The 23,338-nt window shown below is 37.3% G+C and overlaps 1 protein-coding gene across 3 annotated transcripts in view; it reads right to left on the bottom strand.

Moving 5' to 3' along the window:
* Positions 1-15,607, bottom strand: part of Ppp1r1c (protein phosphatase 1 regulatory inhibitor subunit 1C) — a 113,994-nt gene extending 98,387 nt beyond the window's left edge. For all 3 annotated transcript variants that reach the window (XM_021156062.1, XM_021156061.1, XM_021156064.1), the window contains exons 1-2: positions 15,133-15,607; positions 13,793-13,853 (exon numbers count right to left, since the gene is read on the bottom strand). In XM_021156062.1, coding sequence (XP_021011721.1) covers positions 13,793-13,853; positions 15,133-15,213 — 142 coding nt within the window. In that variant the 5' untranslated portion in view covers positions 15,214-15,607. The remainder of the gene's footprint in view (positions 1-13,792; positions 13,854-15,132) is intronic.
* Positions 15,608-23,338: the final 7,731 nt, after the last annotated feature.

The following is a 23,338-nucleotide window of genomic DNA, read 5'->3' as shown; positions in this document are numbered from 1 at the left end:
CCAGGACAGCAGGACTACACAGAGAAACCCTGTCTCGAAAAACCAAACAAAAAGAAAAAAGAGAAAAAAAAGAAAAGAACAAAAGAAAGAAAAAGAAGTTTATAATTATTCAGTAGGATAGTGGCTGTTTAGTATCTGATGGCATTGGGGCACTGGGCCCTTTAACTCCTATATTCTTGTTAAAAAAGTGTATTATATATTCAGTTTCCAACATCCCTTGACAATACTTTGAAATCTGATGTGAATAATTTAAATACAGCAAAAGAAATTAATTTGATTGCTAATATAATTCTGGTTTCTGATTGTCACTAAAACTCCAAATCCCCATGAAAGAAATCACCAAATCCCCATGACATAAACCTGCTTGCGTCTGTAACTACGAGTTTCCTCACCTGTAATGTTTATCCCAAGGCATCTTTACACCAAAGCCACCAAGCCCCACACAGGTCCTCTACCATTAACATTCATCTTGATGGAATAACTATGTGAACATTGTTCTGTGTGTTGCACATCCAAGACCCATTTAACTGATGCCCATGAACACGAAATGCAGGAAATCTAACAATTATAGCATCAGCACTGTAGAAAGTTTGAAAAGTGAAGGCAGGTATAACCCTTATACAATAACCAAATACGGATTAATGACCTCTATCCTCCCTCAATGGTAAGGATCTTCCTAGGCATTTGCCTCTTTCTGGGACTCTAACCTTGATTCTATAGCTTTAGAACAAGAGAGGGCACAACCAAAGCCTGAAATATACCCAAAAGCTCCTAAAATTACTTGCTTTCCCCCACCTACATTAATGGCTGATTCTATGATCCATTCCTTCTGACTGTCACAAAAGAATGGTTAGACAAAAAAGAATGACATTCTCAAAAAAAACTTAAATTAAAAAATTAGATGTCAGTTGGAACCAATGTGTTAACCAGTCTAACAACATATTATTCATATAGCTACAAAAGTTTCTAGCTAGTATGATCCATATACCTTCCTAGAGAAATGGGTTTGTTCTGAGCCTTAAGGTAAAAATAATAATAGATGAGTCAAAAGGATGACTTTCAATATACACACAAGTCATTACTGTTCTGTGTCAACTAAAATCCAAAGGCAAATTGTAGCCTTCCTATTTACTATGTTTTAAGCCAAGATAATTTTTAAACGTATCTTGATATGTAGATATCAAACAGATGAATAGCTAGAGATAATAAAATTATTTTTTCTTTTCATCTGATTATGGAGTTCTTATTACATAATAATTTCCCCACTGTTAACTTTTAAGAGGTCTTTTTCCTAAAATTCACAAAGAAGAAGCACAAAAATCTGACTTCAAAATAAACTTCCAGTGAAATAAATAAGTACAGTCTTCAAACCATGTAGCCAGGGTACAACGAGGAGTTTACTTGTAGTTATTCTAACAGGATAGCAAATACAAAACCTCAGCATTTTGATGTTGCATGTTTATGGAAGGAGGGATGCTATGGGAAGGCAATGACTTGAATAGACACTTCTGTTTACACTTCAGTTGCACTAACTTCCCTGATATTAGACCTTCAATAGCTCACCGTATGACTGTCCCTCTATCCAGAGGAGACAGATTGCTCTGAGTTGTTGAGGAGATATGTTGTAAGACAAGAAGCTTTAAGGCAAACTGTAAAACCAGCAGGAATATGCACCGCTATGAGACCCTTTAAACTCTCCTTTGAACTTAGGAATTTTTCTTTTTAAATGACCTTGCTGATACCTTAGAGGCACTTTCGTCCTTTATGCCCTAAATAGACTTCAAAATATATTCTTCACTTGTTCCTTATTCCTTAAGTGTCTACATAAAGAGTACAGCTGGCATTTGCTTCGAATCAGTGGCTGCGACTGGAGACCTAGACTGAAAGTATTTTCAGCCATTTCTAGGCTCCAGTGTCCTTTATTGGCTGAGTTGAGACAGGAACTCTGGGATAGCTACCAAGTGAAATTACCTGTGGTAGAATTTAAGATGAACCACTTTAGCTCAATCATTCCTGCAGTTCTTCTTCGCTGAAATGAAATGGTAAGTGGGTCTCTGGCACTAGCTCTTGAAAACCTTTAAGCACCAAGGGCAAGTGGGTAATGCTCTGAATCGATAACGGTGAGCGGATGGATAGTCCTTGCTGTGCTTTAGGAAGCACATCCTTCCCCAGCCTGTCCCTACTGGATCTGAGGTCTCTGTACATGCTGAACTGTATTTTGAGCAGGAATTTCTACGTGGAAAATGAACATAATTCTTACATTCTGCCATCATCCTTAATAGAGGAAAAATAATGAAGTGGCAATATTAAGCATAATTGAACAGAATAATTTTTCCTCCTCTGTTTTGTTTTTGTTTTTGTTTTTTTAAACCAAGTCTCAGCTTTAGTATAATTGTTAACAATTTATGTAATAAAGGTTCTAGAGACTAGGGAAGAAATGACTGGCTCATTTGAAAGACAGAACAAAAACAGCATGCAGGAGGTAATGGAATATGTCATCTTTTCATGAGAAGCTCCTCCTGTGTGCCTTATCATAGCTAATTAAAAGCTCGTACGGGTACATGATGGAAGATAAATTAGAGCTTTGACAGCTGAATTATGAAAGTTAAGTTGCCACAGTCAATCACCTATTATTTAATTATGCCTTCCAGAGGCTCACAAAACCATAGCAGAGAAGAAGGAACACGCCTGAGATCTGTAGCATTGCTTTGAAGTTTTTTATTCATTCCAGTAACAAAGCCAGAGGCAGGGCTACCACTCTAGGTGCTTCAAGGAAGTTGAATTAAAAGACTAAGGAGTCACATCGCGATACAAATCTATACTTGCTGGTTCTACGTTTAGAATGTGTCTCAGCATGCCACACCTCATAGTTAATGTCACAGACAACCAGTTTGGGAATTACTGTGTCAGTGTGTGATCTTAGATACTTTAAGAACCATGAATGTTGTTGATAAGCAGGATCAAAAACAACAAAAACAGAAGGTGAGGTTGTACTTGTGGATGAGAGTTGGTTAAAAATTCACTGAAAGAATTAGGAAAGACCAACCAAACCATTTTAAGGTTGTCCTCATAGTTACAAGAATAGGGATATCATTGCAACAGTGGTTGTCAACCTCCCTAATGCTGCACATTTTAATACAGCTCCTCATGTTGTGGTGATCCACAACCAGAAGATTATTTTTATTGCTGCTTCGTAAGTGTAATTTTGCTATCGTTATGAATTGTAATGCAAATATTTGTGCTTTCCAATGGTCTCAAGCAAGTTCTCTGAAAGAGTCTGTCAAACCCCCAGAGGGGTCATGACCCATAGGTTGAGAACCAATAACTTATAGTCCTGCTGGTATGAGAACTGAGGTGCTTCCAAAGACAGACAGTGCAGTCAGCTTTGGTAATACAGTTATGTAATAGCAGTATTTGAGAATCTGAGACAGAAGGCTTGCAAGTTTGAGGCCAGCCTGAGCTGATAGAAGGACCATGTACCAATTATGATAGATAGATAGATAGATAGATAGATAGATAGATAGATAGATAGATAGATAGGATAGGAAGTTCACTTTCAGAGGCCTAAACTTTCTATATATAGTTATAATTCTTATGCTAACCAATCAGGAAAATGAGAATGTGAAAACCACCTAAGTGAGATACATAATCCTAAAAATAGTAAAATATAGAATGAATATAACATTTTAAATATACATTTTACATTTTTCTCTATCTGTGTGTGTGTGTGTGTGTGTGTGTGTGTGTGTGTGTGTGTGTGTGTGTGTGGTGCATGTTTATCCAGTGTAGTACCTGTACATGTTGTGCATAGGCCAAAAGAAGATGTCAGATGGCCTACCCTGCCATGCTTGCTCTAATTTGTTTCCTTGTGACACAGACCCTTACTGACCTTGGTTTGGGAACAGAGTCCTTTTATCTCAGTATTTGTGAATGTGACCTTGGAGTCTGACTGTCAGCCAGCAAGCTATATGGATCCTTCTATCTCCAAGGATGGGAGTTTCAGGAGCATGCAAACCTACACTTGGGTTTGTACGGAGGTGCAGGGGATTCAGCCAAGAGTAAATATTTGGTAGCTTGAGTTTGTATCCCCAGTACCCACATAAAACCACAATTCTTGGAGATAGGAGACAGAGGCACGCACATCTCTAGGGCTCAGTAGCTCCTATAGTAAATTGGTGAGCTTCAACTTTTGAGACTATCACTCAAAATATATGGTAGAGATGACAGACAAAACCACCTGTATGACTGAGAGTAGTGTTTTTAAAACTGGGTTTTATTATACCTGACTTAATTCTTTCTTTTTGTATAGTCAATTTATATATACTATCCCTTCCATATACAAGCACAGCAATGTATATTTATATTTGAAGATTAAGATCCTGAAAATCATTTCCCATAGTGATAAGAAATTGCTACCAGAAAACACAGGAAATAAAAAGTACAAATGTCCTATTCTATCTCACAGGGTACTTCTTTTTATTATGTTGCTAAGTCTGTATTGTTATTATATTAAAATTGGACTATCAATATTTTGCCCTTTAATGATGCAGACTTTGTCAATTTTGTTTTATAAATAGTATTATTCAACCCCCATTGCCCATGTATCAACTTATTCTAACTAATAAATGATACAGAGAAGACGTGTAGATATAGATGTAGCATTTCACAGTGTGCTGGGGTCCCCAGAATGTTAGGGAATGTCTGAAGGAACAAAGCATCGACTGGAATTTAACAGTGAAGTCTTCCCAGCTTGAACACATGGTTTGGGACAGGATTTTCCTTCTACCTCTGGCTTTCCGTGATCACCTCCTGAGCCCTTGCAGAACTCTTTCCCAAGAACTCAAGGTATTTGTAGAATATTTGTGTCTCAGAAGTAACACAACAACAACTTAAAATGTGAGATGATATTCAGATTGACTTATGAAGGAATGATCTAGTATATCTAAAATCTGTTTTTGCTTTAACTTCCTTTGTAGGTTTGTCTAATTTGAATGATCTTATGTTCTCAAAGCAAACTGCAGCTCCAATCTCAACATAAAATAAAATAAAACAATATAAAATAATAAAATAAAATACTTGCTTCTTAGCCCCTGGTAATTTCTCCTGTTAAGTTGTGTGTGGAGGTTCTTGGTAGGACTCTTTAAAAGTCCTATGTGGATTTAGATGGAAAATCCCATGCCTTGGAAGCTGGTTTGTGAGTAATGACCCCTGCACACACACACACACACACACACACACACACACACACACACACACACACACAAAGACATTTGAAAGTAAGCACTCTTAATAAAGTATCCAACTTGGTGAGATCCCAACCCCTCCTCCACCCCAGAACCTGCTACTGTCACAGGTCCACTAGTTCTATACTTTGGTGGATTTGACCATCAACTTGAAGCAACTTGAATGAGCTGCTTTAAACTTGAAATGGAATGCGAGGTTTAAAGTGTACCGGACAGCCATTATTAAACTTGAAATGGAATGCGAGGTTTAAAGTGTACCGGACAGCCATTATTACCAGGCAAACACAAAAACGGATGCCTACTTACTTAATGAACTCACTCCAGCATTCTTTCAAATGAGCATCTGTAATACTCAGTAAACTACAGGGGGATTGGAGGAAACGGTGTGGGTTTTTTGGAGCTTCCTTAACTGAGGTTTTAAGAAGATGAGTGGGTTCCTTGAAGTAACTCAAGAAGTTAGTATCCATTAGAAAGCATATCTCACTCCAGCCTCTACTCTTTATCCATTTACAGCATCAAACAGTTACTACCAGTCAAGCACCTCTGGGCAGCTTAGCTCATTTACAACTATAAAATCTAATTCTAAGGAACTCGTATGGTAGACATTCCTGTACTAAGGGGAAATAGATTGCATTTTAAAAATATCTTTGGCCATGTACTATCAGCTTCATTGTCAAAACTTATAATACCAAACTGTGAATTTGTCTTATCTAAGTTTCCCCATGAGCATAGTGATGGGCACACCACTAATTTATCCCATAGAGTAGTGTTTGCTCAAAAATGTCAGAAAGGTTTACAGTAAATTTGAGGATTTTAAAAGTGGATGTAAATATACTAGCTTATCCGAATTTAACATCTATTCAATCAGAGATTTAGAATGAATAGTAAAAGATTAGTTTCTACCTCACTGTTAAACACTTGAAATTAGAAGACCAAGAGGAGTCAAACATATGCCTAACAGAACAGTGCATGTAATAAGAAATGCTTCTATTCCTTGGCCAGAACGAATTTCGTCATGGTTTTAGTAGTTTAGGCTTATATTGTTATAATTATTTCCTTTTCCATCCAAACACACACATCTCTATTATCTAGATTACATGTCCTCATAGGGTTTGGGACTAGGCATTGACTGATGAATAGTTACTAAATTAAAGTATATTGTGTAAATAAGTAAAATATTCTAGAGTGGGTGGGAAGATGGTGTTAGAATAACAGTGTCAATCTATGGATCCATCAGGGTGAGCTTTGGAAACTTCAGTGAGTCTTGTCCTGCAGTTTAAATATGAGAGTTGGGAATGACACAGCCTGAGTCTTACAAATGAGTCAGTCTAGACAAACTCTGAAAAAATTGGCTTAGAAGAATCATTTCAAGGAATCAAAGAAAGAAACCGCTGCCAGGGTATAGGGTGGAAACGATGAATGAAAGGAAGTCAGAACAAATGGATTGGAATTGAAATGATACAACATAGCATTTCAGAGACGTCTCTAAAGAACTTTTAAAATAAGGAATACATGAGGTTCATTTCCCATACTATTAAAATAAAATTTCATTGCTGGTCAAGCATGTCTGTCAGAAATATGTTTATTGAGTCTAATCATTTTAATAATGTAATAGACAACAGTAGGAAGCTTATTTAAAAAAAACAGTTCTTAAGAACTCAAGTTCTATTCTGTGAAAATTGTATTCAGCAGCAAGGACATACAAGATCTAATCAGTACTGCATTATAGAGAATATAACAATTCTACCACCGTGCACACTTGTGATAGATTTTGAGGCATAAGACTTTTCACCCCAAAAGTGATCGTATCTCTTGGGCACTATTTATGACTGCCTAACAGAATTCAAAAACAGTGGAGTTATTTCTTAATAATGTATATGAGAACTCAAGCTTTCCCAGCGGTAGCCAGTGGAGAAGCATTGGAAATCTTCAGGATATCCTTGGTAGTAGTTATTCTGCAGGGCATTTTGTAATACTTCAATATTCTGTTTATAAAAAAGAAACTAAGCTCAAGTTTCCATGAAACTAAGCTCATGGAAGCACACATCCAATGTCTCCCCAGCTATTGGCAAAGCTGGAATTCAAACCAGGTCCACTCGAAAGCCAGGCATTTCTATGACATCTGTTTAAGCTGCAAGAAGAAAACAGACACCGAGAGAGAGAGAGAGAGAGAGAGAGAGAGAGAGAGAGAGAGAGAGAGAGAGAGAGAGACTAGTCTAGCCAATGGTCATTCTATTATATTTCACCAATTATAAAAAGCAATAAGAAACAGCATTCTGACAAAGTAGAAAATCTCGTTATTCACCCTTTCATTTTATTATTTTTAAATTGAATATTATATTACTTTATTTGAATGCTTACATTATAACACACATTGCTATCACTAAGAGTTAAAATATGCCTCTGACGCAACGATTCCATTTGACTGTATAATTTGGTTATACAGGCTGAATAATTATGAAAAAGTAAGTCAGTCAGTTGCAGGGTGGATGGTCCTTAGAAGCAGCTGACATCATTTGTTGTTAAGGCTTTCCACATGGCTTAACATGAATAGAAATAAATGCTGAAGGAATAAGAACACAGACTTCTCTGACATTCCTTAGAAATTAGTATCAGATAACTGTTGAGTGGACTTCAAACATTGGATTTGAGCTTTTCACTGTAGTGAAAAATAATCAGGCAAAATAACTTCTGAGCAATCCATGGAGACTGGATCGGAATAAAAATCTCATTGCTGAAGGAGATAAGAAAATTTAGAAAGAAAGCTCTCCTGTATACTATGGACCAGCATGACTTTTATTTGGACACAGTTGATGGGAGGCTCTTGGACATCACTGTCATCTCCAAGTCCAGTATGAAATTTTACTCAGATAGTAAAGTTCCTAGAAAAATCCTCACTGTCTCTGTAGCTTCCATTTATGGTGTGGTCTTTTGACTACACCATCATTCGTTTTGAAAAACAGCAAGATTGCCATTAAAATGTTCATTTGTGTGACTCTCTTAACAAAGCCAATACATCTCCACTTTCACTTGACAATGCTCCGAAGCTTCCCATTCGTTCTGAACAAGGGGACTTCTGAGAAATCACCCAACCTTTGTGGGCTCCTTTGTGTTTGAGTGACAGCACATGTTCTAGCTAGGATTCTAAACATGGGGCTTTGCAAAATATCATTAGGTGGCTGAGTTTCAACCTTATAAAATGTGTGTCTTGTTTACAAGTCACCCTCTATGGTATACAGAATGCCACCGGCTTTCCTTTCAGTGTGCAGAGCCACATATTCCCAATTGATGGGAATCCCCGTTCTCTCAGGCTGCCGGACTTACTATCACGATTGTAAGGAGTTGGCACAATCTACTACTGTAGCTCGTAAGTTTCACATTGAGTAATTCTAGGACCCCCAAGGTACATGATAATATCCTTTCCTTTTAATTCCTATTTCTAAGATAATTTAGGGGTAAAATAGTCAAGAAGGAGAAAGCCTATTTTCCCCCAAATTGGCTTGGAAGTAAATTCAATAAATCCTCCTCCACATCACTTTACACTGTATTTCCAGTCATGGTTTTCGATGTATAATAAGCTTTTAAAGTCTTTGGGACTTACGTAAATCTTCACTTTGCTTCAAGACCTCTTATAGTTCAATCATGTTTAATAGACCTCAGGCCCATTAAATATAATTGTAACCATACAGCCCCTGCTTAACAGTAAGTGGGAGAGAAAGGATGCCGCAAACTTTAATATTCACAAAGCCTGGGCTGGCTTTTTACTGGAAGGCTGTGTCGAGCTCTGGGTTCTAAACGCAGAGAGATTGGGGAGGATTTGGAAAGAGTTCCCTAAAATGCTTAACAGTTCTGGAAATGGAAAGCTGATGAAAGTAACAGTAAGGAATTGTTTTATAATAGGTGAAAAACAACTTTTATGGGAGAGAATAAGTGAAGATTCATTGTCAGAGAACATCTTTCCCCAATTTGGCATAAGAAACTATTTTTTTAACCTCTAAAATGAATTAGATTTGAAACTGAAAACTAAATGTAATTATGTATATTTTTCTGCCTGAGGTGCATAATACAAAACCACTCTCAGGACGCTGAGGTGATTTATGTCCTTGTGTAACAATGTGAGATTAGAGGAGCAATATTTTCTAAATGTTTTCTTTTCCTAACTCTGGAGTTCTAATTCTGTGTATTAGAACTGTGTATTAATCAGTTCTTTGTTGCCATGAGAAGACACTCATTTTTCCCCATGGCTTTAAAGCAATTGCCTAGCCTTCTTTGGGGCCTGTGGTAGGGTAAGACATCATAGTAGACTTAAGCCTGATAATTGGACATTACCCAATTTATCCTGTTTCCATCCAGGAAGTTTCTATTTCTAAACGTTTCCATTGTATCTCAGCAGCGCCAAAGGCTAATGGTCAAGATTTGAGTATGTTGAGCCTTTGGGGACATTTAACATTGAAACCATAACATACCCATTGTCAAATATGTAGTCTTATGTCTGCTTAAAGACAAACAACGTTAGAGAAAATCCACACATGAGGTGGAATAAATTACAAAAGGCATTTCTGTCATTTATTGCTGCATTAAGATGATTTATGCGTGAATCCAGATACTGCTATGAGGACCACACCAGTTGACTACAGATTACAGAAGAGCAAAAGCTAACTGCATCTCCTGTAAGAACAGATAACAGCACTCTAAGATAGAATTTCATAGAAACTGATAAGCTCAGTTAGAAGAGGAACTGAAAATACAGAAGGAGAAGCAGTTTCTTCCAAAGTTGCTCAAGTTACTGGCCTGAGAAGACATAGAGAAAAGGTGACATTTGTCTTTGATGACAGCTGAGTCCCAGATCGTATGCTCCTGGGATTTTGTTACTGTCATCTGACTGCTCAGAGTTATTTTGGAAAGCAAGTGCTTAGATTCTTTCCTGTCTACCGTGGAGTCACAGCATTGCTATTGGCCTTTAGTATTCCGGCAATTCTGAGTTAAGATGATTTTCTGATCTGTGTCAGAAGATTCTATAGACTTACGAGTCATGTGCCTGTTTCATAGGACTGGGGGGAATTCTAGCTTATTTGTTAGGAAAGAACTGAGGGCATAGTTTATTGCCATGGGAACAGACCAATCAGGTGTCTGTCTTCTCTGTGTGACTATCTTCAGAGTCAAAGTAGTGAAAAATGAAACAACTGTACTAACCTGCTAACATATCATCCTGTTCAACTGCTCCATTCTGAAGTACAGCAGTATGAGAAATGCATATGCATTAAATCTAAAATTAGGCTATTCTTTTAAATACTCCGCCATGACTCACTAGGTGCTAATGCCTAAAGTAGTAAATAATAATAGCAACTCTTTTTTATTTAGTCATGGTTGTAACCCACGAATATCACACTGAAAAAGGTTTTGTTCTAGTCTTAAAGACAACATTTTACACTCTAAACATTGTAACTCAGGTTGGCCAGGTATGTCTTATGTAATTCATGACAGATAGAACTTGGGGCAAAAGTAACTCAGCCTCCTAAGTGCTAGGATTATAGGCATGTGCTACCACACCCACATAAAACTATTCATTGATTAACTACCTATAAAGAAAAAAATTTTTTTGGTTTTTCAAGACAGGGTCTCTCTGTATAGCGCTGGCTGTCCTGGAACTCACTCTGTAGACCAGGTTGGCTTCGAACTCAGATATCTGCCTGCTTCAGTCTCCCAAGTGCTGGGATTAAAGGCGTGCACCACCAAGAAAAAATGTAGCTTTCTTTGCTTTACTTATTGACCATAAAGAAACATTTGCAGGAATTTGTATCTTAAACAGTATTAGTTTTACATATAATTCTATGAATCCTCAAGTATTTCTGGACTGATTCGGTGAATTAAAAAGAATTGTTCAGATTTTTCTCCCCAGTATTTAAAGCTGCACCATCCCTTGTCTGTTTAAGTCCAATGCTTTTGAGGGAAGCAGAGGCTGCTCCTTTGCAAAGGTTGGGGCTCTTAGGGAGTGCTTTTCAGTTATAGGTTTGTAACTAAGAATTGTTGCATAAGGCAGAAATTCTCAGGGCAGATGTGAACACAAAGCTGTTTGGGGGCTTGTAATGAATCTTATGTATGGCATGCAAAGGCTGAATTCTAGAAGCTAGAATAATGATTCCCCAATATTTGTCTTGCCATTTTAAAATATATGTATGTTAAATCATTGGGTCATTAAGATAGCCTGTTAAATAGAAATGAATGGGCATTATTGTATCTCTCTGATACACAATAAAGCTTGGTGTTGTCCTTTACCCAGGATTATATGACTAATAACCAGTAGTCAAGTGTATATTGAGTTTATAGTCCTTTCATTATTCGTTGGGCTGAGGAAATCTGATTTCAAGCTTTTTATTTTTTTTCCTTGGTAAATCCAGATACTGAGTTACATCATTTTTCTTAGGAAAAGTCTTAGTTCTAGGGCTTTGCTGCAGAATGTATCTCTCATTCTAAACATGGTTCACATGCACACGAGTGCCAGTACTATACACAGCCATCTTTCAATAAAGAAGGATGAAGATAAAGATAGATAATATCTCCAAGATGACACAGCTTTGTGTAAGATGCTGCTCACAGCTAATTTCTCTCCAGTGGCACAACCAAAGAGAGGGGCAAGGTTAACAAGGGAAATAGGGAGTTAGTTGCTGGAAAGTCTCCTAAGAGCGATCTTCCTAGGTCAGCACTAACTATTTCCCCAGGATATCAAATATAGTTCCTCAAGTAGCTCAGAGCAATTTCCCAAAACTCGGGGTTTGCCTGCTTGTTAGAACTGAGAATCTATTTTGTGCCACAAATAACCAATGTTCAATGTTATTGTCAGGCTATAGGAAAAACATGGACTCTAGTGTCAGAACTGCCTGAGATTTTGTCTTAGGAGTAATGTCACAAAAGCCACTTCACCTCTCTCACATTTTCCTTTTGTGTAAAATGGTCCATATTAAGCATTCAACACGTTTCAATTACCATGTGCAGTTTCAAATGAGAACTACAAAGATCAGAGGCATGGCCTTACTATGTTTAGATCATGGCAACACTTGAATAACATGGATAGTGAATTTCTAATGGTTTGAAGTGTACCTTTAAGTCAAGCCACTCAGTATTCTGTCGGAAGGCAAATACCAGGGTGCTATGGATTGAAAATTGCTATGAACTCATTTATGTATTAAAAACACTTATTGTATTTGCAAACTTCCATTTGTTTGTAATCTATAAGCATGTAACTATCATTTGTACCTCTGACCCAGCTCCGTATAAGTTAGTACTTACGGAGGTAGCATATGATTTTAAGATACTGTGCACTTTAAAGGTTAAGGATTGAATTAGAATGCTTTGTTCTCAACGGAGATAGCTTATTCGTCTCCATTGAGCTCGAATTTTTCTGCGTGAGAATTTTTCTTTCTTTTTGTCTGTTTCTCTTACTAAGAAAATTCCAGAAAGGCCAAGACTATTTTTTCCTGACGTTCCTCGAACAGCTCATTCACAACTTATAAATAGACATATTATCTTTCCATTATTCAAACTCTTTTTATCCTCTTTTGTTTATAGATATACATGTTTATGCATGCACATGCGTGCACGTATGCACACACACACACACACGGACAACAAAAAAAAAACCCTTGAGATTTGTTGTTACAAAATTAATGACCTCTTCTGGTCGACTTATATTTCCAGGGCTGCCATTAAATGTAAGATGAAAATCACTCCACTCAGTAAGTAAACAATGTTTGTCTATTACAGACCATAGTTCTTTATCGAGACTAATAATACAGTTTTACTTTTTACAGGAAATGGAAACTAAAACCTCGGCAAATGGATGCAACTGTTCAGAATGTCTCTCAAATGGGCAGCACTGAAAATTGATCTGGTTCCTTTTCAATTGCATTATTCAGAGATGACATCAGGAGCAAGACTGCAGCCAATACTGGCATGTCTCCCTTCCCATACCATAAATAAAATCACATTCTGCAATTACATGATCATCTCCAGGGCTGAAACTTGAACCTCAAAACCTAATTAAGCAACTTTTACTAACTTTATCAATAAGGCCTGAACAAGACTCCATAAAAACACACGGAAACAATGCTGATAAAGCATTGCACACTATGTGCTTAGCAGTGTGTCATTCTAGAACAATGGTTTTCAGTCTGTGGGTCTCCACCCTTTTGATCAGAAAACATGATCACAGGGGTTGCCTAACACCATCATAAATCATAGATATTTACATTATGATTCATAAGAGAAGCAAAATTCCAGTTATGAAAATAATTTTATGGTTGGGGTCACCACAACATGAGGAGCTCTACTAAAATGTGGCTGCATTAGACAGGTTGAGAACCACTGGTCTTGAAGAAAAGGTAGGCTGTTGATGGAGGCAATTCTTATACTATATATTCATGATTTTGTTTATTATCCCTTTAGCTAACTGAAACCGTAATCTGGAACTTATCATCACTGCCATGCTCGTTGGACCTCTTTAGACAGCCCCGCTCCATCTCATCAATAGAAAAGACATCATGCCTCTTTACCTGGGGAATTATGTTCATTGAGAATCACAAGGGATGCTGGTGTAGGTCTTCTTTTCCTGATCTGTGAAAGGCAAAGGCCCAGCTAATGTCAGTGTGAGAATCAGTCACTGCCCCTAATTGGCTCTACAGCTTGCAAAGCTGCCCACCCTCCTCTTTCCCTAATATATATGAGCAAACCTCTAGAAGGAACACAGTATATGCTCACTATATATTTTGAAGCACAGGAAGCTATCAGAACTGCTAGACATTACTAACACTTTCTTTGAGCACAAAGCTACACTTCCAAAGGAAAAAATAGTTGTGTATAATCAAAAATGCAACTGAAATTAATATACTGTAAAATACAAAGATGGCTAACTTCCTTAAATGGCTGTGGCAACACCTCATGACATTGGCAATGATATCAGGGTCTCTTGCTCTTGCTAAAGGAGGCAAAATTGGAAGCCTCAAATTTCTACCATGGGTTGTAGTTTAATTGGCAGTGTCAGCTTCTGGATTTCAATTAGTATGGTTAACTTTTTACTTTCTAATTTAATATTTAAACCAAATTGGCAGATCAACAAAAATTACAGATGTTGTAAGGATGTATATTTTAATTCCTTCATGCAGTGGATTACAAAGAGTAAGAGGGAATGAACACGAAAGGGAAAAATATGTTAATAGATGCCAATGGAATGGGAGGGGAGAGTTGGGGTAGATATGATTAAGTTACATATATATATTTGTGTGTGTGTATGTATGTATATATATATATATATAGTCTGTGTGTATATGTGAAATTGTAAATAAATAAGTATGAACAGTTAGAAGCCAATATCAGATATAAAAGAACAATCTAAGAAAAACTAAAATAGTATGTTTTATATCCAATGTCCCATATATAATGGGCAAAGGACATAGCAATATGGTTTGGGATACACAATAAAACCACATTAAAAACAGGCACCTATAATACTAAATTATTCTGGGATTAAGTACTTTAATTTTCACATTTCTTTTAGTTTTATAAATAAAAAATAAAAGATTGCTAATTTTTGGTAAAGTTTACAAAGATTCTCTAAATGTTGAAACTGTTACTTTAGGAAGCAAAAGCCAGCACCAGACCAGAATGTCTAATACATTGATCTAATTTTCTATAAAATTAAGTGCTGCTAAACATTTTAGCCAATTGTTCCCCAGTGCACCCCAAACACGAATGCAAAAGCAAACTCCCTTCTCATCCATTGTAAAAGTCAGAAATTTAGGCAAATGTAGGAAGCACTTAGTAAAGCACCTTTCATCTAGTAGGAATGCATGCCCTTGCTGTATCCAGGAATAGCTCCCCACCCTCTCCACCTTACCTGCTCTGCTGCCTCTGGGGCAATCTGACTCTGGAATAAAGGTACAGCAAATTGTATCTTTTTGGGGCTATTGGGCTCCATGCTAATGATGAGACCAAGACGGAGCGGTGAAGCACTCAAACAGACAAAGCTCAAATGCTATCCGGAGTGTCTCCAGAGGCACCCTTCACCAAGCCACACAGTGCTTTGTAATAAATCTCTGTAATTCCAGTGTGAGCAAGTGAAGATGTCGAGGTCTGAGCAATTCCCTTCTTCAAAATCCAGTGATGCCTGGCTTGCCCGATCCACCACCAATCCTTTGGATCCTCTCAACACAACACGGAAAGGAAGAATAAGCTAATTGTGTCCCTGCTCACTAATACACATGCCAAGCTTTCACTCAGGAGCTAATTGAAATTGCAATGCTAGCCCTGAAGGACCTGCTGCCCTGGGATTTAAAAGAAAGGCTCTATCTACTGTACATTACTAACCGGCTGCTCGAAAGTGCAGTGTAAGCTCTCTCTGAGCATTACAGGGATGGCTCATTCATTATTGATGAACATAAAGCAGGAAGTTTTTAGAGTGGGGGGCAGGGGCTGGATATAGAATCATGTCATTTCTTTGTAGCAACTTCCAAGTCAGAGACACCTTTGCTGTTACATGCTCAACCATCACCACATCGGTGAATGCTATTGACAGTAAGCCACAACGAATAATATCAGCTATATTTGTGCTTCAAGATCTAGATGTTTAGTTCTTCCCCAGGGCTGAGGAGATCTCAGTTCAAGTTCCACTGTTAATAAGCTCTTTGGCCTCCAGCAAATCACAGCATCTGTCTGGGTCCTCGCACTTTCAACGGAGAAATGGGGGAGTAAGATTAGATGACCTTTAAGCTCCTATTCTGTTCTAACATTCTAATTGTAGTTCATGGTTTTCATTTGAGTGGAAAGTATTGAGCAGCTAAATTTAGCAAAGAGCTTGGAAGTCACTGCTGTTTCAATGGCCTTTATTTTAGTTCCTGATCGAGCCAGTTACATCCTCTAACTTGGAAGAATCCAGAAATGAGTGGAAAACATGAGTGGGAAGTCAGTGATGCTTGACACTGTGGCTTGGTGTCAATTATGGGGTTTATGCAAAAAAGAAATGAAGATTTGAGGAAAAGCCTAAGAAGGTTCATCTTCAGAGAGAGGATCAGTCATGTGGATGTGGTCACAGAAGCATGAGGCGCTGGCTTGATCTTTCAAGTAATCTCAGACAGGAGATGGTCACATCAACATAGCCTGCCTTCCTATACTTCAACGCTTATTGAAGAAAGCCTGAAAATGAGCCTGCCTCCATGGAAAAATGAACTGGAGTCCTTTACTTTTGCATTTGAATAGTGTTACTTGATGACCACTAGATTTTAAAGTACAGTTTTTAGATTCATTAAATGCATTTTAACACTGTCTGCCATTGGAGATATATTAAAATGAAGTCCCTTCAGTTTCCAACAGAAACACATTTCAATGATTCGGTCATACAATGTTCTGTTGAATGTTTATAGACAGTAATGTGCATTATTCAACCTGCTTCACTAGAGGGAAAAGCAAATGGAGATAATGAGGGGAAAGTATTTCTTGGTGAGAGTAATGCTGACCAGCAAGAAATCCTGTAAAGGGCTCATCTCTGCAGAATAGAAAGGAAAATTACCATTTAAAATACTCTATGGCAAAAATTAAGGAAGACCCTAATAAGAAAACCTTCATAAATCAATACCATTGATAAAGTTACTTCTCTGAATATTGGTCAAAATCCTACAAAAATGGAAAGACAGACAATCTTTGAGTAAAAAATGAATCCAGAACTTTGCTCAGCACAGCTATTAAGGACTTGTACTTACTTGGTAGCATCAAACTCACAAGTTGAACAACTCGGGCCACAAGAGTATGGTATTTTTTCCTGTGAGATTTAAGTGAGTGAATACCTAAAAGGAGCTGCTCATAAGGCCAGCCTCTCTACAGCAGATATAAACTAGACTTTTACTAGATTTTTCAAAGAGCTTAATGATGCACATTTTAGCACGAATTACTACTAAGAATCTCTACCTATTGGAAAACTTAATGCCATTAAGAGGAAGAGAAGATGAAGTGAAATTCTATGTGTATATTGTATGATGAAGACCAGAAAGTATGTATGCATGGCCATGTAGTATGGGCAGATTGTGTGTGTGTGTGTGTTTGTGTGTGTGTGTATGTGTGAGTGTATGTGTGCACACATGCACGTGCAGGTGAATATGTGTGCATACATGCACACATGCATATGAAATCCAGGAGTGGCATTGGGTATCGTTCTAAATAATGGTCCACTTTATATATTGAGGCGTCTTCCACTTGAGCATGGTGATTTAGTTAGTCTAACTAGCCATCCTGTTCCAGGGATCCCCATCTTTGCATTCCACACTCTGAGAGTACAGGCCCACCATCTCACCCACAAGACTTTTACATAGGGGATAGGGATCTGAAATATAGCCCTCAAGATTGTTCAGTAAGTGCCTTACATGAGCAGCCATCTCCCCTTTTAATGGTTTGAACAAAGATAGTATCATAAAGAAACGTCTTGAACCTTTTAAGATTGTTGTTTTTCACCAGTCCAACCAACCTTGGCATACCCATGGGCTCATCTTAGAAGCATTGCTTTTAGGAAAATGTTATAGATTTGTTGCTACCCAAACAGGAGTTGTCAGAGCATGGCACAGAGGTCAAAGCATCTCTTCTGTCAACATGGAACACTCAGTATACCTCCCCTTAGCACAATAGCTACCTTTATCTCTATTAATTATTTAACATTTTCAAAACCTATTCACACAGCGTTCCAATGCACTTTCTGCCAGGGTTTTTGCTCCAGCATTAGAAGAGATACTGTGTTAAAAAGTCTCATTCAAAATCCTTTTAAAGCTAAATGGTTGGGCCTAGAGACTTGAATATGCAGGTAAGAGAACTTAGAATTGTGTTTTTAGCACAAAGAAGTTAGCTCACAACCATCTGTAACTGCAGTTCCTAGGGATCTGAAGGCTCCTCTAGCCTCTAAGAGTACTGCAAGCATATGGTGCACAGATATGTGTTGTAGAAATTATTAACTCCAATCCTGAGTTTCTACCCTGCCTTGACCAGTTTTTTTTTCTAGTTCTGGAAAAAAAGACACTCAACTTTTATTATTTACAATAACCATTAAACAGCACAAGAGCTGGGCAGATATCTACCCACTATGCTATTAGAATGTACTTCCCTATGGAAAACCTTGAGTTATTGTTTACTATGTTTAATCTGGGCTGCTCTTAACTCCAATTGGCCAGCTATTAGGGCCACATTTTTATGACTCACCTAACCTATAGCAGCCTCTCCTCTTTCATCTTCTTTTCTCTCTCCCTCATGGTTCTCCTCCAACCCCCAGTCCTGGAATTCTAAGCCTTGTCTATGTCTCTTCTGCCCAACAATTGGCTATCAGCATCTTTATTTGCCAATCAGAAATAACTTGGGAGCAACACCACATAGTGTTACTTGGCTCTACTCTCTCCTCTCTGGGGCAACCAGCTCTTGGTGGCCTCACTTAGTATTACAAAACACAGCAAAAGACCAACCCTTAACAGATATACATGCAATAAAAATACCCATACATATAAAATAAAAATAAATAAATCTTTAAAGGTAGTTTGTTAGTCTATGAGTCATATACATGTAATTAAATTTAAAGTAATTGGAAAAAGTCAATATGACATTTACCTAATACTAAAGCATATGCACAAACCAGTCCTCTGAATTAATAATAACAATAATAATATAAATAAAGGTGTCCCTCGTACGTTACTATACCAAATGCTGTTCCTGTATTAATTTATTTTATACTGATACTGGCCATTGCAGTTTATCCTATTGCCAACTATGCTTTTCATTTCAAATGAGAAACCTGTGAAACAAAGAGTTGAGAGAATTTGTTTAAGTTCTTCCATTTAAATGAACAGCAGATACATTTCAAATCCAGGCACTTTTTTCAAGGCCTATATTTTTATCACAAAACTGTCATTGTCACTATCTAATGCAACAGTCTTGGGAACAGTTGGTGGAAGCCACCCAGAGCTCTACAGCCACCTTTCATCCCATTACATGTTCTCCACAGCATGTGAGTTAAGAGAAGAAAACGGCATGTGTGCAGGATATTGGTCACCATGAAGATCATCTAGAAAGTTGGCCATGGTGCCCTAAATTGACTAGTAGGCAAAGTTTTTTCTTTCTCTTTTAAAATAAGGACAGATTTTTATAAATAGAGATATGAAAAAAATCTAATTTAATGGAAATCCTAGAGTGTCTTTTCAAAGTAACTACTACTGTGAGTATAAACAACAAAGAGAAGATGAAACACGGCCATTACCCTTTTACTCCATGCTGTTAGCCTAAACTGCTTCTCACAGTTCCTTAAGATCCTCTTATAGGTTACGTCAGTGGTGGTCATTATGTGCCTTCTCCTATGGGCCTGAGAAGACTTCCTATCCTGCCTTCTGTATTTGTATACTATAGATTCATCCTCCAATTCTACCTCCTCAGAATGGGCTGCTCAGAATCACAAAATGAAATTAATCACTCAGTGACTCTCTCTCCTGGTATTTAGTTGTGTATAGTTTTATGTTACTGTACATTCCTCCCCCGCCCCCGTTAACCATGCATACATACTTACATACTACTTTTAAACACAACAGAATCAAGAGTTGGTTTCCTTATTACATTACCAGTTAGGCTTCACCTCCATTATATGTAAGTGAATATAAAACATATGAATAAAATTAAATTTCTGTCCATCTTTTAATGACCATATTTTATAATTTTTATATTTAATGGCCACTTAAACATATTTAAATTTTATTACCTTTTCAAAGAGAGAACAACAACCATATTTTACCCTTTGTTACCATTTTCTAGCTATGGATATTAAGATTCATGTACTATCATATACAAACCAATTTTCTAGCCACACATATTAAGATTCATGTAATGTCATATATACAAAGTTGACCCCCTGAAACTGTTATTATTTCTTGCTCCCCTGACTGCTCTCCAATTACCACAAATATGTAGTTACTATGGGCAGCCTTTTGTCACTTGATATATAGTAAGTGATTTATTTGTGGAAAGAAGAAAAGGGAAGAAATTGGAGAGAAGGGGAGAAAAGAATTGGAGAGGGAGAATGGAGAGGAAAAAAGATAGTCTATTCTTTAAAATCGTTCCTTATACTTTCTTTTTAAAATTTCCTCTATTCTTAATAATTTCTTACATGTATATAATGAAGGATGATCATACACAGACCCTTTGCTTCTCCCCAATTTCCTCCAAAGCCCCCTAAGATATTTTCCTCCTCAAATTCATGTCTTCCTCTTCACTGTATGTGCAACTATGTTCATAAAAACTACAATAATAACTGGAAGCCATTAAAAGGGGAATTATATTGTCTTTTGGTTCCTTATTTATTTGAAAAAATTAAAGATTTGTTTTGGCTCACACTTTCAGAGGGTTTTTTAATCCATTGTGGCCAAAAAGAAATGGAAAAACAGTTTAGTTCATGATGGTTGTAGATGTTTGTGGCAGAAGTTTTACACATTGTGTTGGAGCAGAAATCAGAGATGAAGCCAGGAAATTGACAGGGATAATATACCCATAGGATCTGCTCCAGAGGCACAATTTCTTTTGCTGGTTCTCATCATCACCTAAGATTTCAGAACCTCAAATTAGCTTCACTATCTAGAAACAAAGCATTCAAAGCAAGAGTATAGGCATGGAGAGCATTAAGATTCAGACTATAACATTTCATTGCTAGACTCCAATTGTTCATGGCCAACTTAATATGAAATACCTGAAGTCTGACTTGACTAGTTCACCATAACTTAGCATTTCCACAACGTTGAAAATTCCCCAGTTTCAACCCTGATTTGAGACTCAAGGCAAATATGAGGTCCTATAAAATAAAAAGTTGTGTATTTTAAATATACAATGCTATAGTAGATACAGTTCCATTCCACAAGGGAGAAATAAAAGCATAAAAACGAAGACTAGAAACAAAGTAATACCAAACTTGTACAATACAAACATTAAATCCAGTAGCTCTATGACCAGTATTTTGGAGGACATGGTGACATCATCTGAGTTTTAACAAATTTGGAGTCCTCACCCCATTGATCTTACTGTTTTCAGACAACATGATGTGCCCATTTAGTGCTTTTTTTTTTTCTGGCAGTTTACATTTTCCCAGCATCTCTATCATCCTGGGGTTTCTTTTTGACACTTCACCGTCCACTGTGGTTTTATGTTTTACTTTAGTCAGGAGAACCACACAGGGAATCCATTTCTGCTACACGTTACCTGGCTTCCCAGGATGCTATTTGGAATCTTTGTGCTAGATTCTATGACTCTTGTGTTGTTTCACATGCATGCAAAGTGGGTGTCTCATGAACAATGCAAACTATTGATACTGGCTCAGTCAGTAGATGGGGTCTTGTGAACCAATGCTGTAGCAGCTTCTAAGTGCCTGTGTGGTTAAACATGGAAAAATACCTCCTTCAGGTAGTCTCCTCATAGGCCAGTCTTTTAGATGAACTTGAAGCTTTGAAACCTGTAGCCTGCAATGAGTGATGGCTTCTCAATTCCTGAAATTCCATCAAAGCCTTTTTTTATTTTTATTTTTTTTTATTGTTGCAATGAAAAAAACTTGGGGCTTTTTAACAGCAACAGTCTCTATGACCACTTTGGTCCTTTGGCCACAGAGCTGAGCCCACCTGTGCTCATTTTCCACATAACAGCAATATTTATCAATTTCTGCTCCACTTTTGCCCCTGATTATCACTGCAATTCTGGCCGAAAGCAGCCAGCTATAGCAATTCCACAGCCTGAGAGCTTAGCTGTCTTAAATCTTCTAACAAATTCATCAGTCCATTCCTTCTTATTTCTGGCTCAGTCACAATTTTAGGATATGCACAGTGCATAAACAAATTATTTGACAAACTCTAGCATGAACGTTTAAGATCTACACCAAGATAGAGTTCCCCCATTTGAAAGATCATTACTCTGTCATTAATTGCTTCCATTTCTGTAAGCATTGTCTTCTCTTGAGCTCCATCAGAATCAGACATTCAACTCTGTTCACAGTCTTCTCAGGTTTCTCAAGCCTGCAAACCCAAGCTCTCTTAGATTTCTTCCACAAGAAAGAGCTACATTGCTTGGTTTGATCAGAGCAATGTCCTCTACATCTATGGCACTAGTATTTTACATCTGTTCCTTTTGTATTGCTATGACCATGATACCAAATAGAAATAACTGAAAAGAGAAAAAAATCTATTTTTAGCTCATGGTTTTCAGGGTTCAATCTATCACAGCAAAGAAGGCCTGACAGAGAGGCTCAGGTCATTGCACTGGGTGCATGTTACAGATTGCACGTGCATTCTTGTCACAGCAGACCAGCAAGTTTGTGGTTTCCTTCTAAATAGCCATTTTAAAAATTCATTTAGTGTTTCGGTATTTTTCTAAACTCTGATAGGAAGTTCAACACATGGTTTCTACTTTTATTATGTATGCAATTACATAATTTACACAATTAAAACAGAATCAAAGGCAAGGGAATCAAAGTAGTTATAAGATGAAGTTACTCTTAAGCAACTTCCACTCTACTCAGAAGATACCTGACAATAACGTCATACATCACTAGTGACAGCCATATGATAGCAACATTAATGAAGGAGACTTCAGTGACATGGTCTCCTAAAGTTGTTCTCAGCCTTACCTTTTTAAATATCTTTCAAAATTAGACACTGGACAAAACGTTGTTGGAAAAACCAAATGGACAGTGAGTTACTCCTCCAGCTAATATGTTATCTCCAGATAGTTCTTTTAAAATCCCATAAAACTCCCTAAGGAAACAAATGGCCTCCTCCACTACACACAAGACTTGTCAAAGCAGCTTTGTAAGTCATTTCTAGTCACTGTTACACCATGTAATTGACGTCTGACACAATATGATAACTATCAAAACTTTGACAGACTTTTAAGCACTTTGGTTAATTTTTTGCAGGTATCAGTAAAAACATTTCTGGATCTTTCCTTAGACAAGACTATTTTAAATGATTAAATAAGGCAAGAAAATACTGTACTCCTAATAAAGTGAAGAATTTTTAAAATACATGTCACTTTGAGAGAGAGAGAGAGAGAGAGAG

This window comes from Mus caroli, chromosome 2 (assembly GCF_900094665.2).
Source record: "Mus caroli chromosome 2, CAROLI_EIJ_v1.1, whole genome shotgun sequence".
Lineage (NCBI taxonomy): Eukaryota > Metazoa > Chordata > Mammalia > Rodentia > Muridae > Mus > Mus caroli.
Note: the sequence above shows the minus strand (reverse complement) of the source record. Positions and strands in the feature narration are given on the sequence as shown.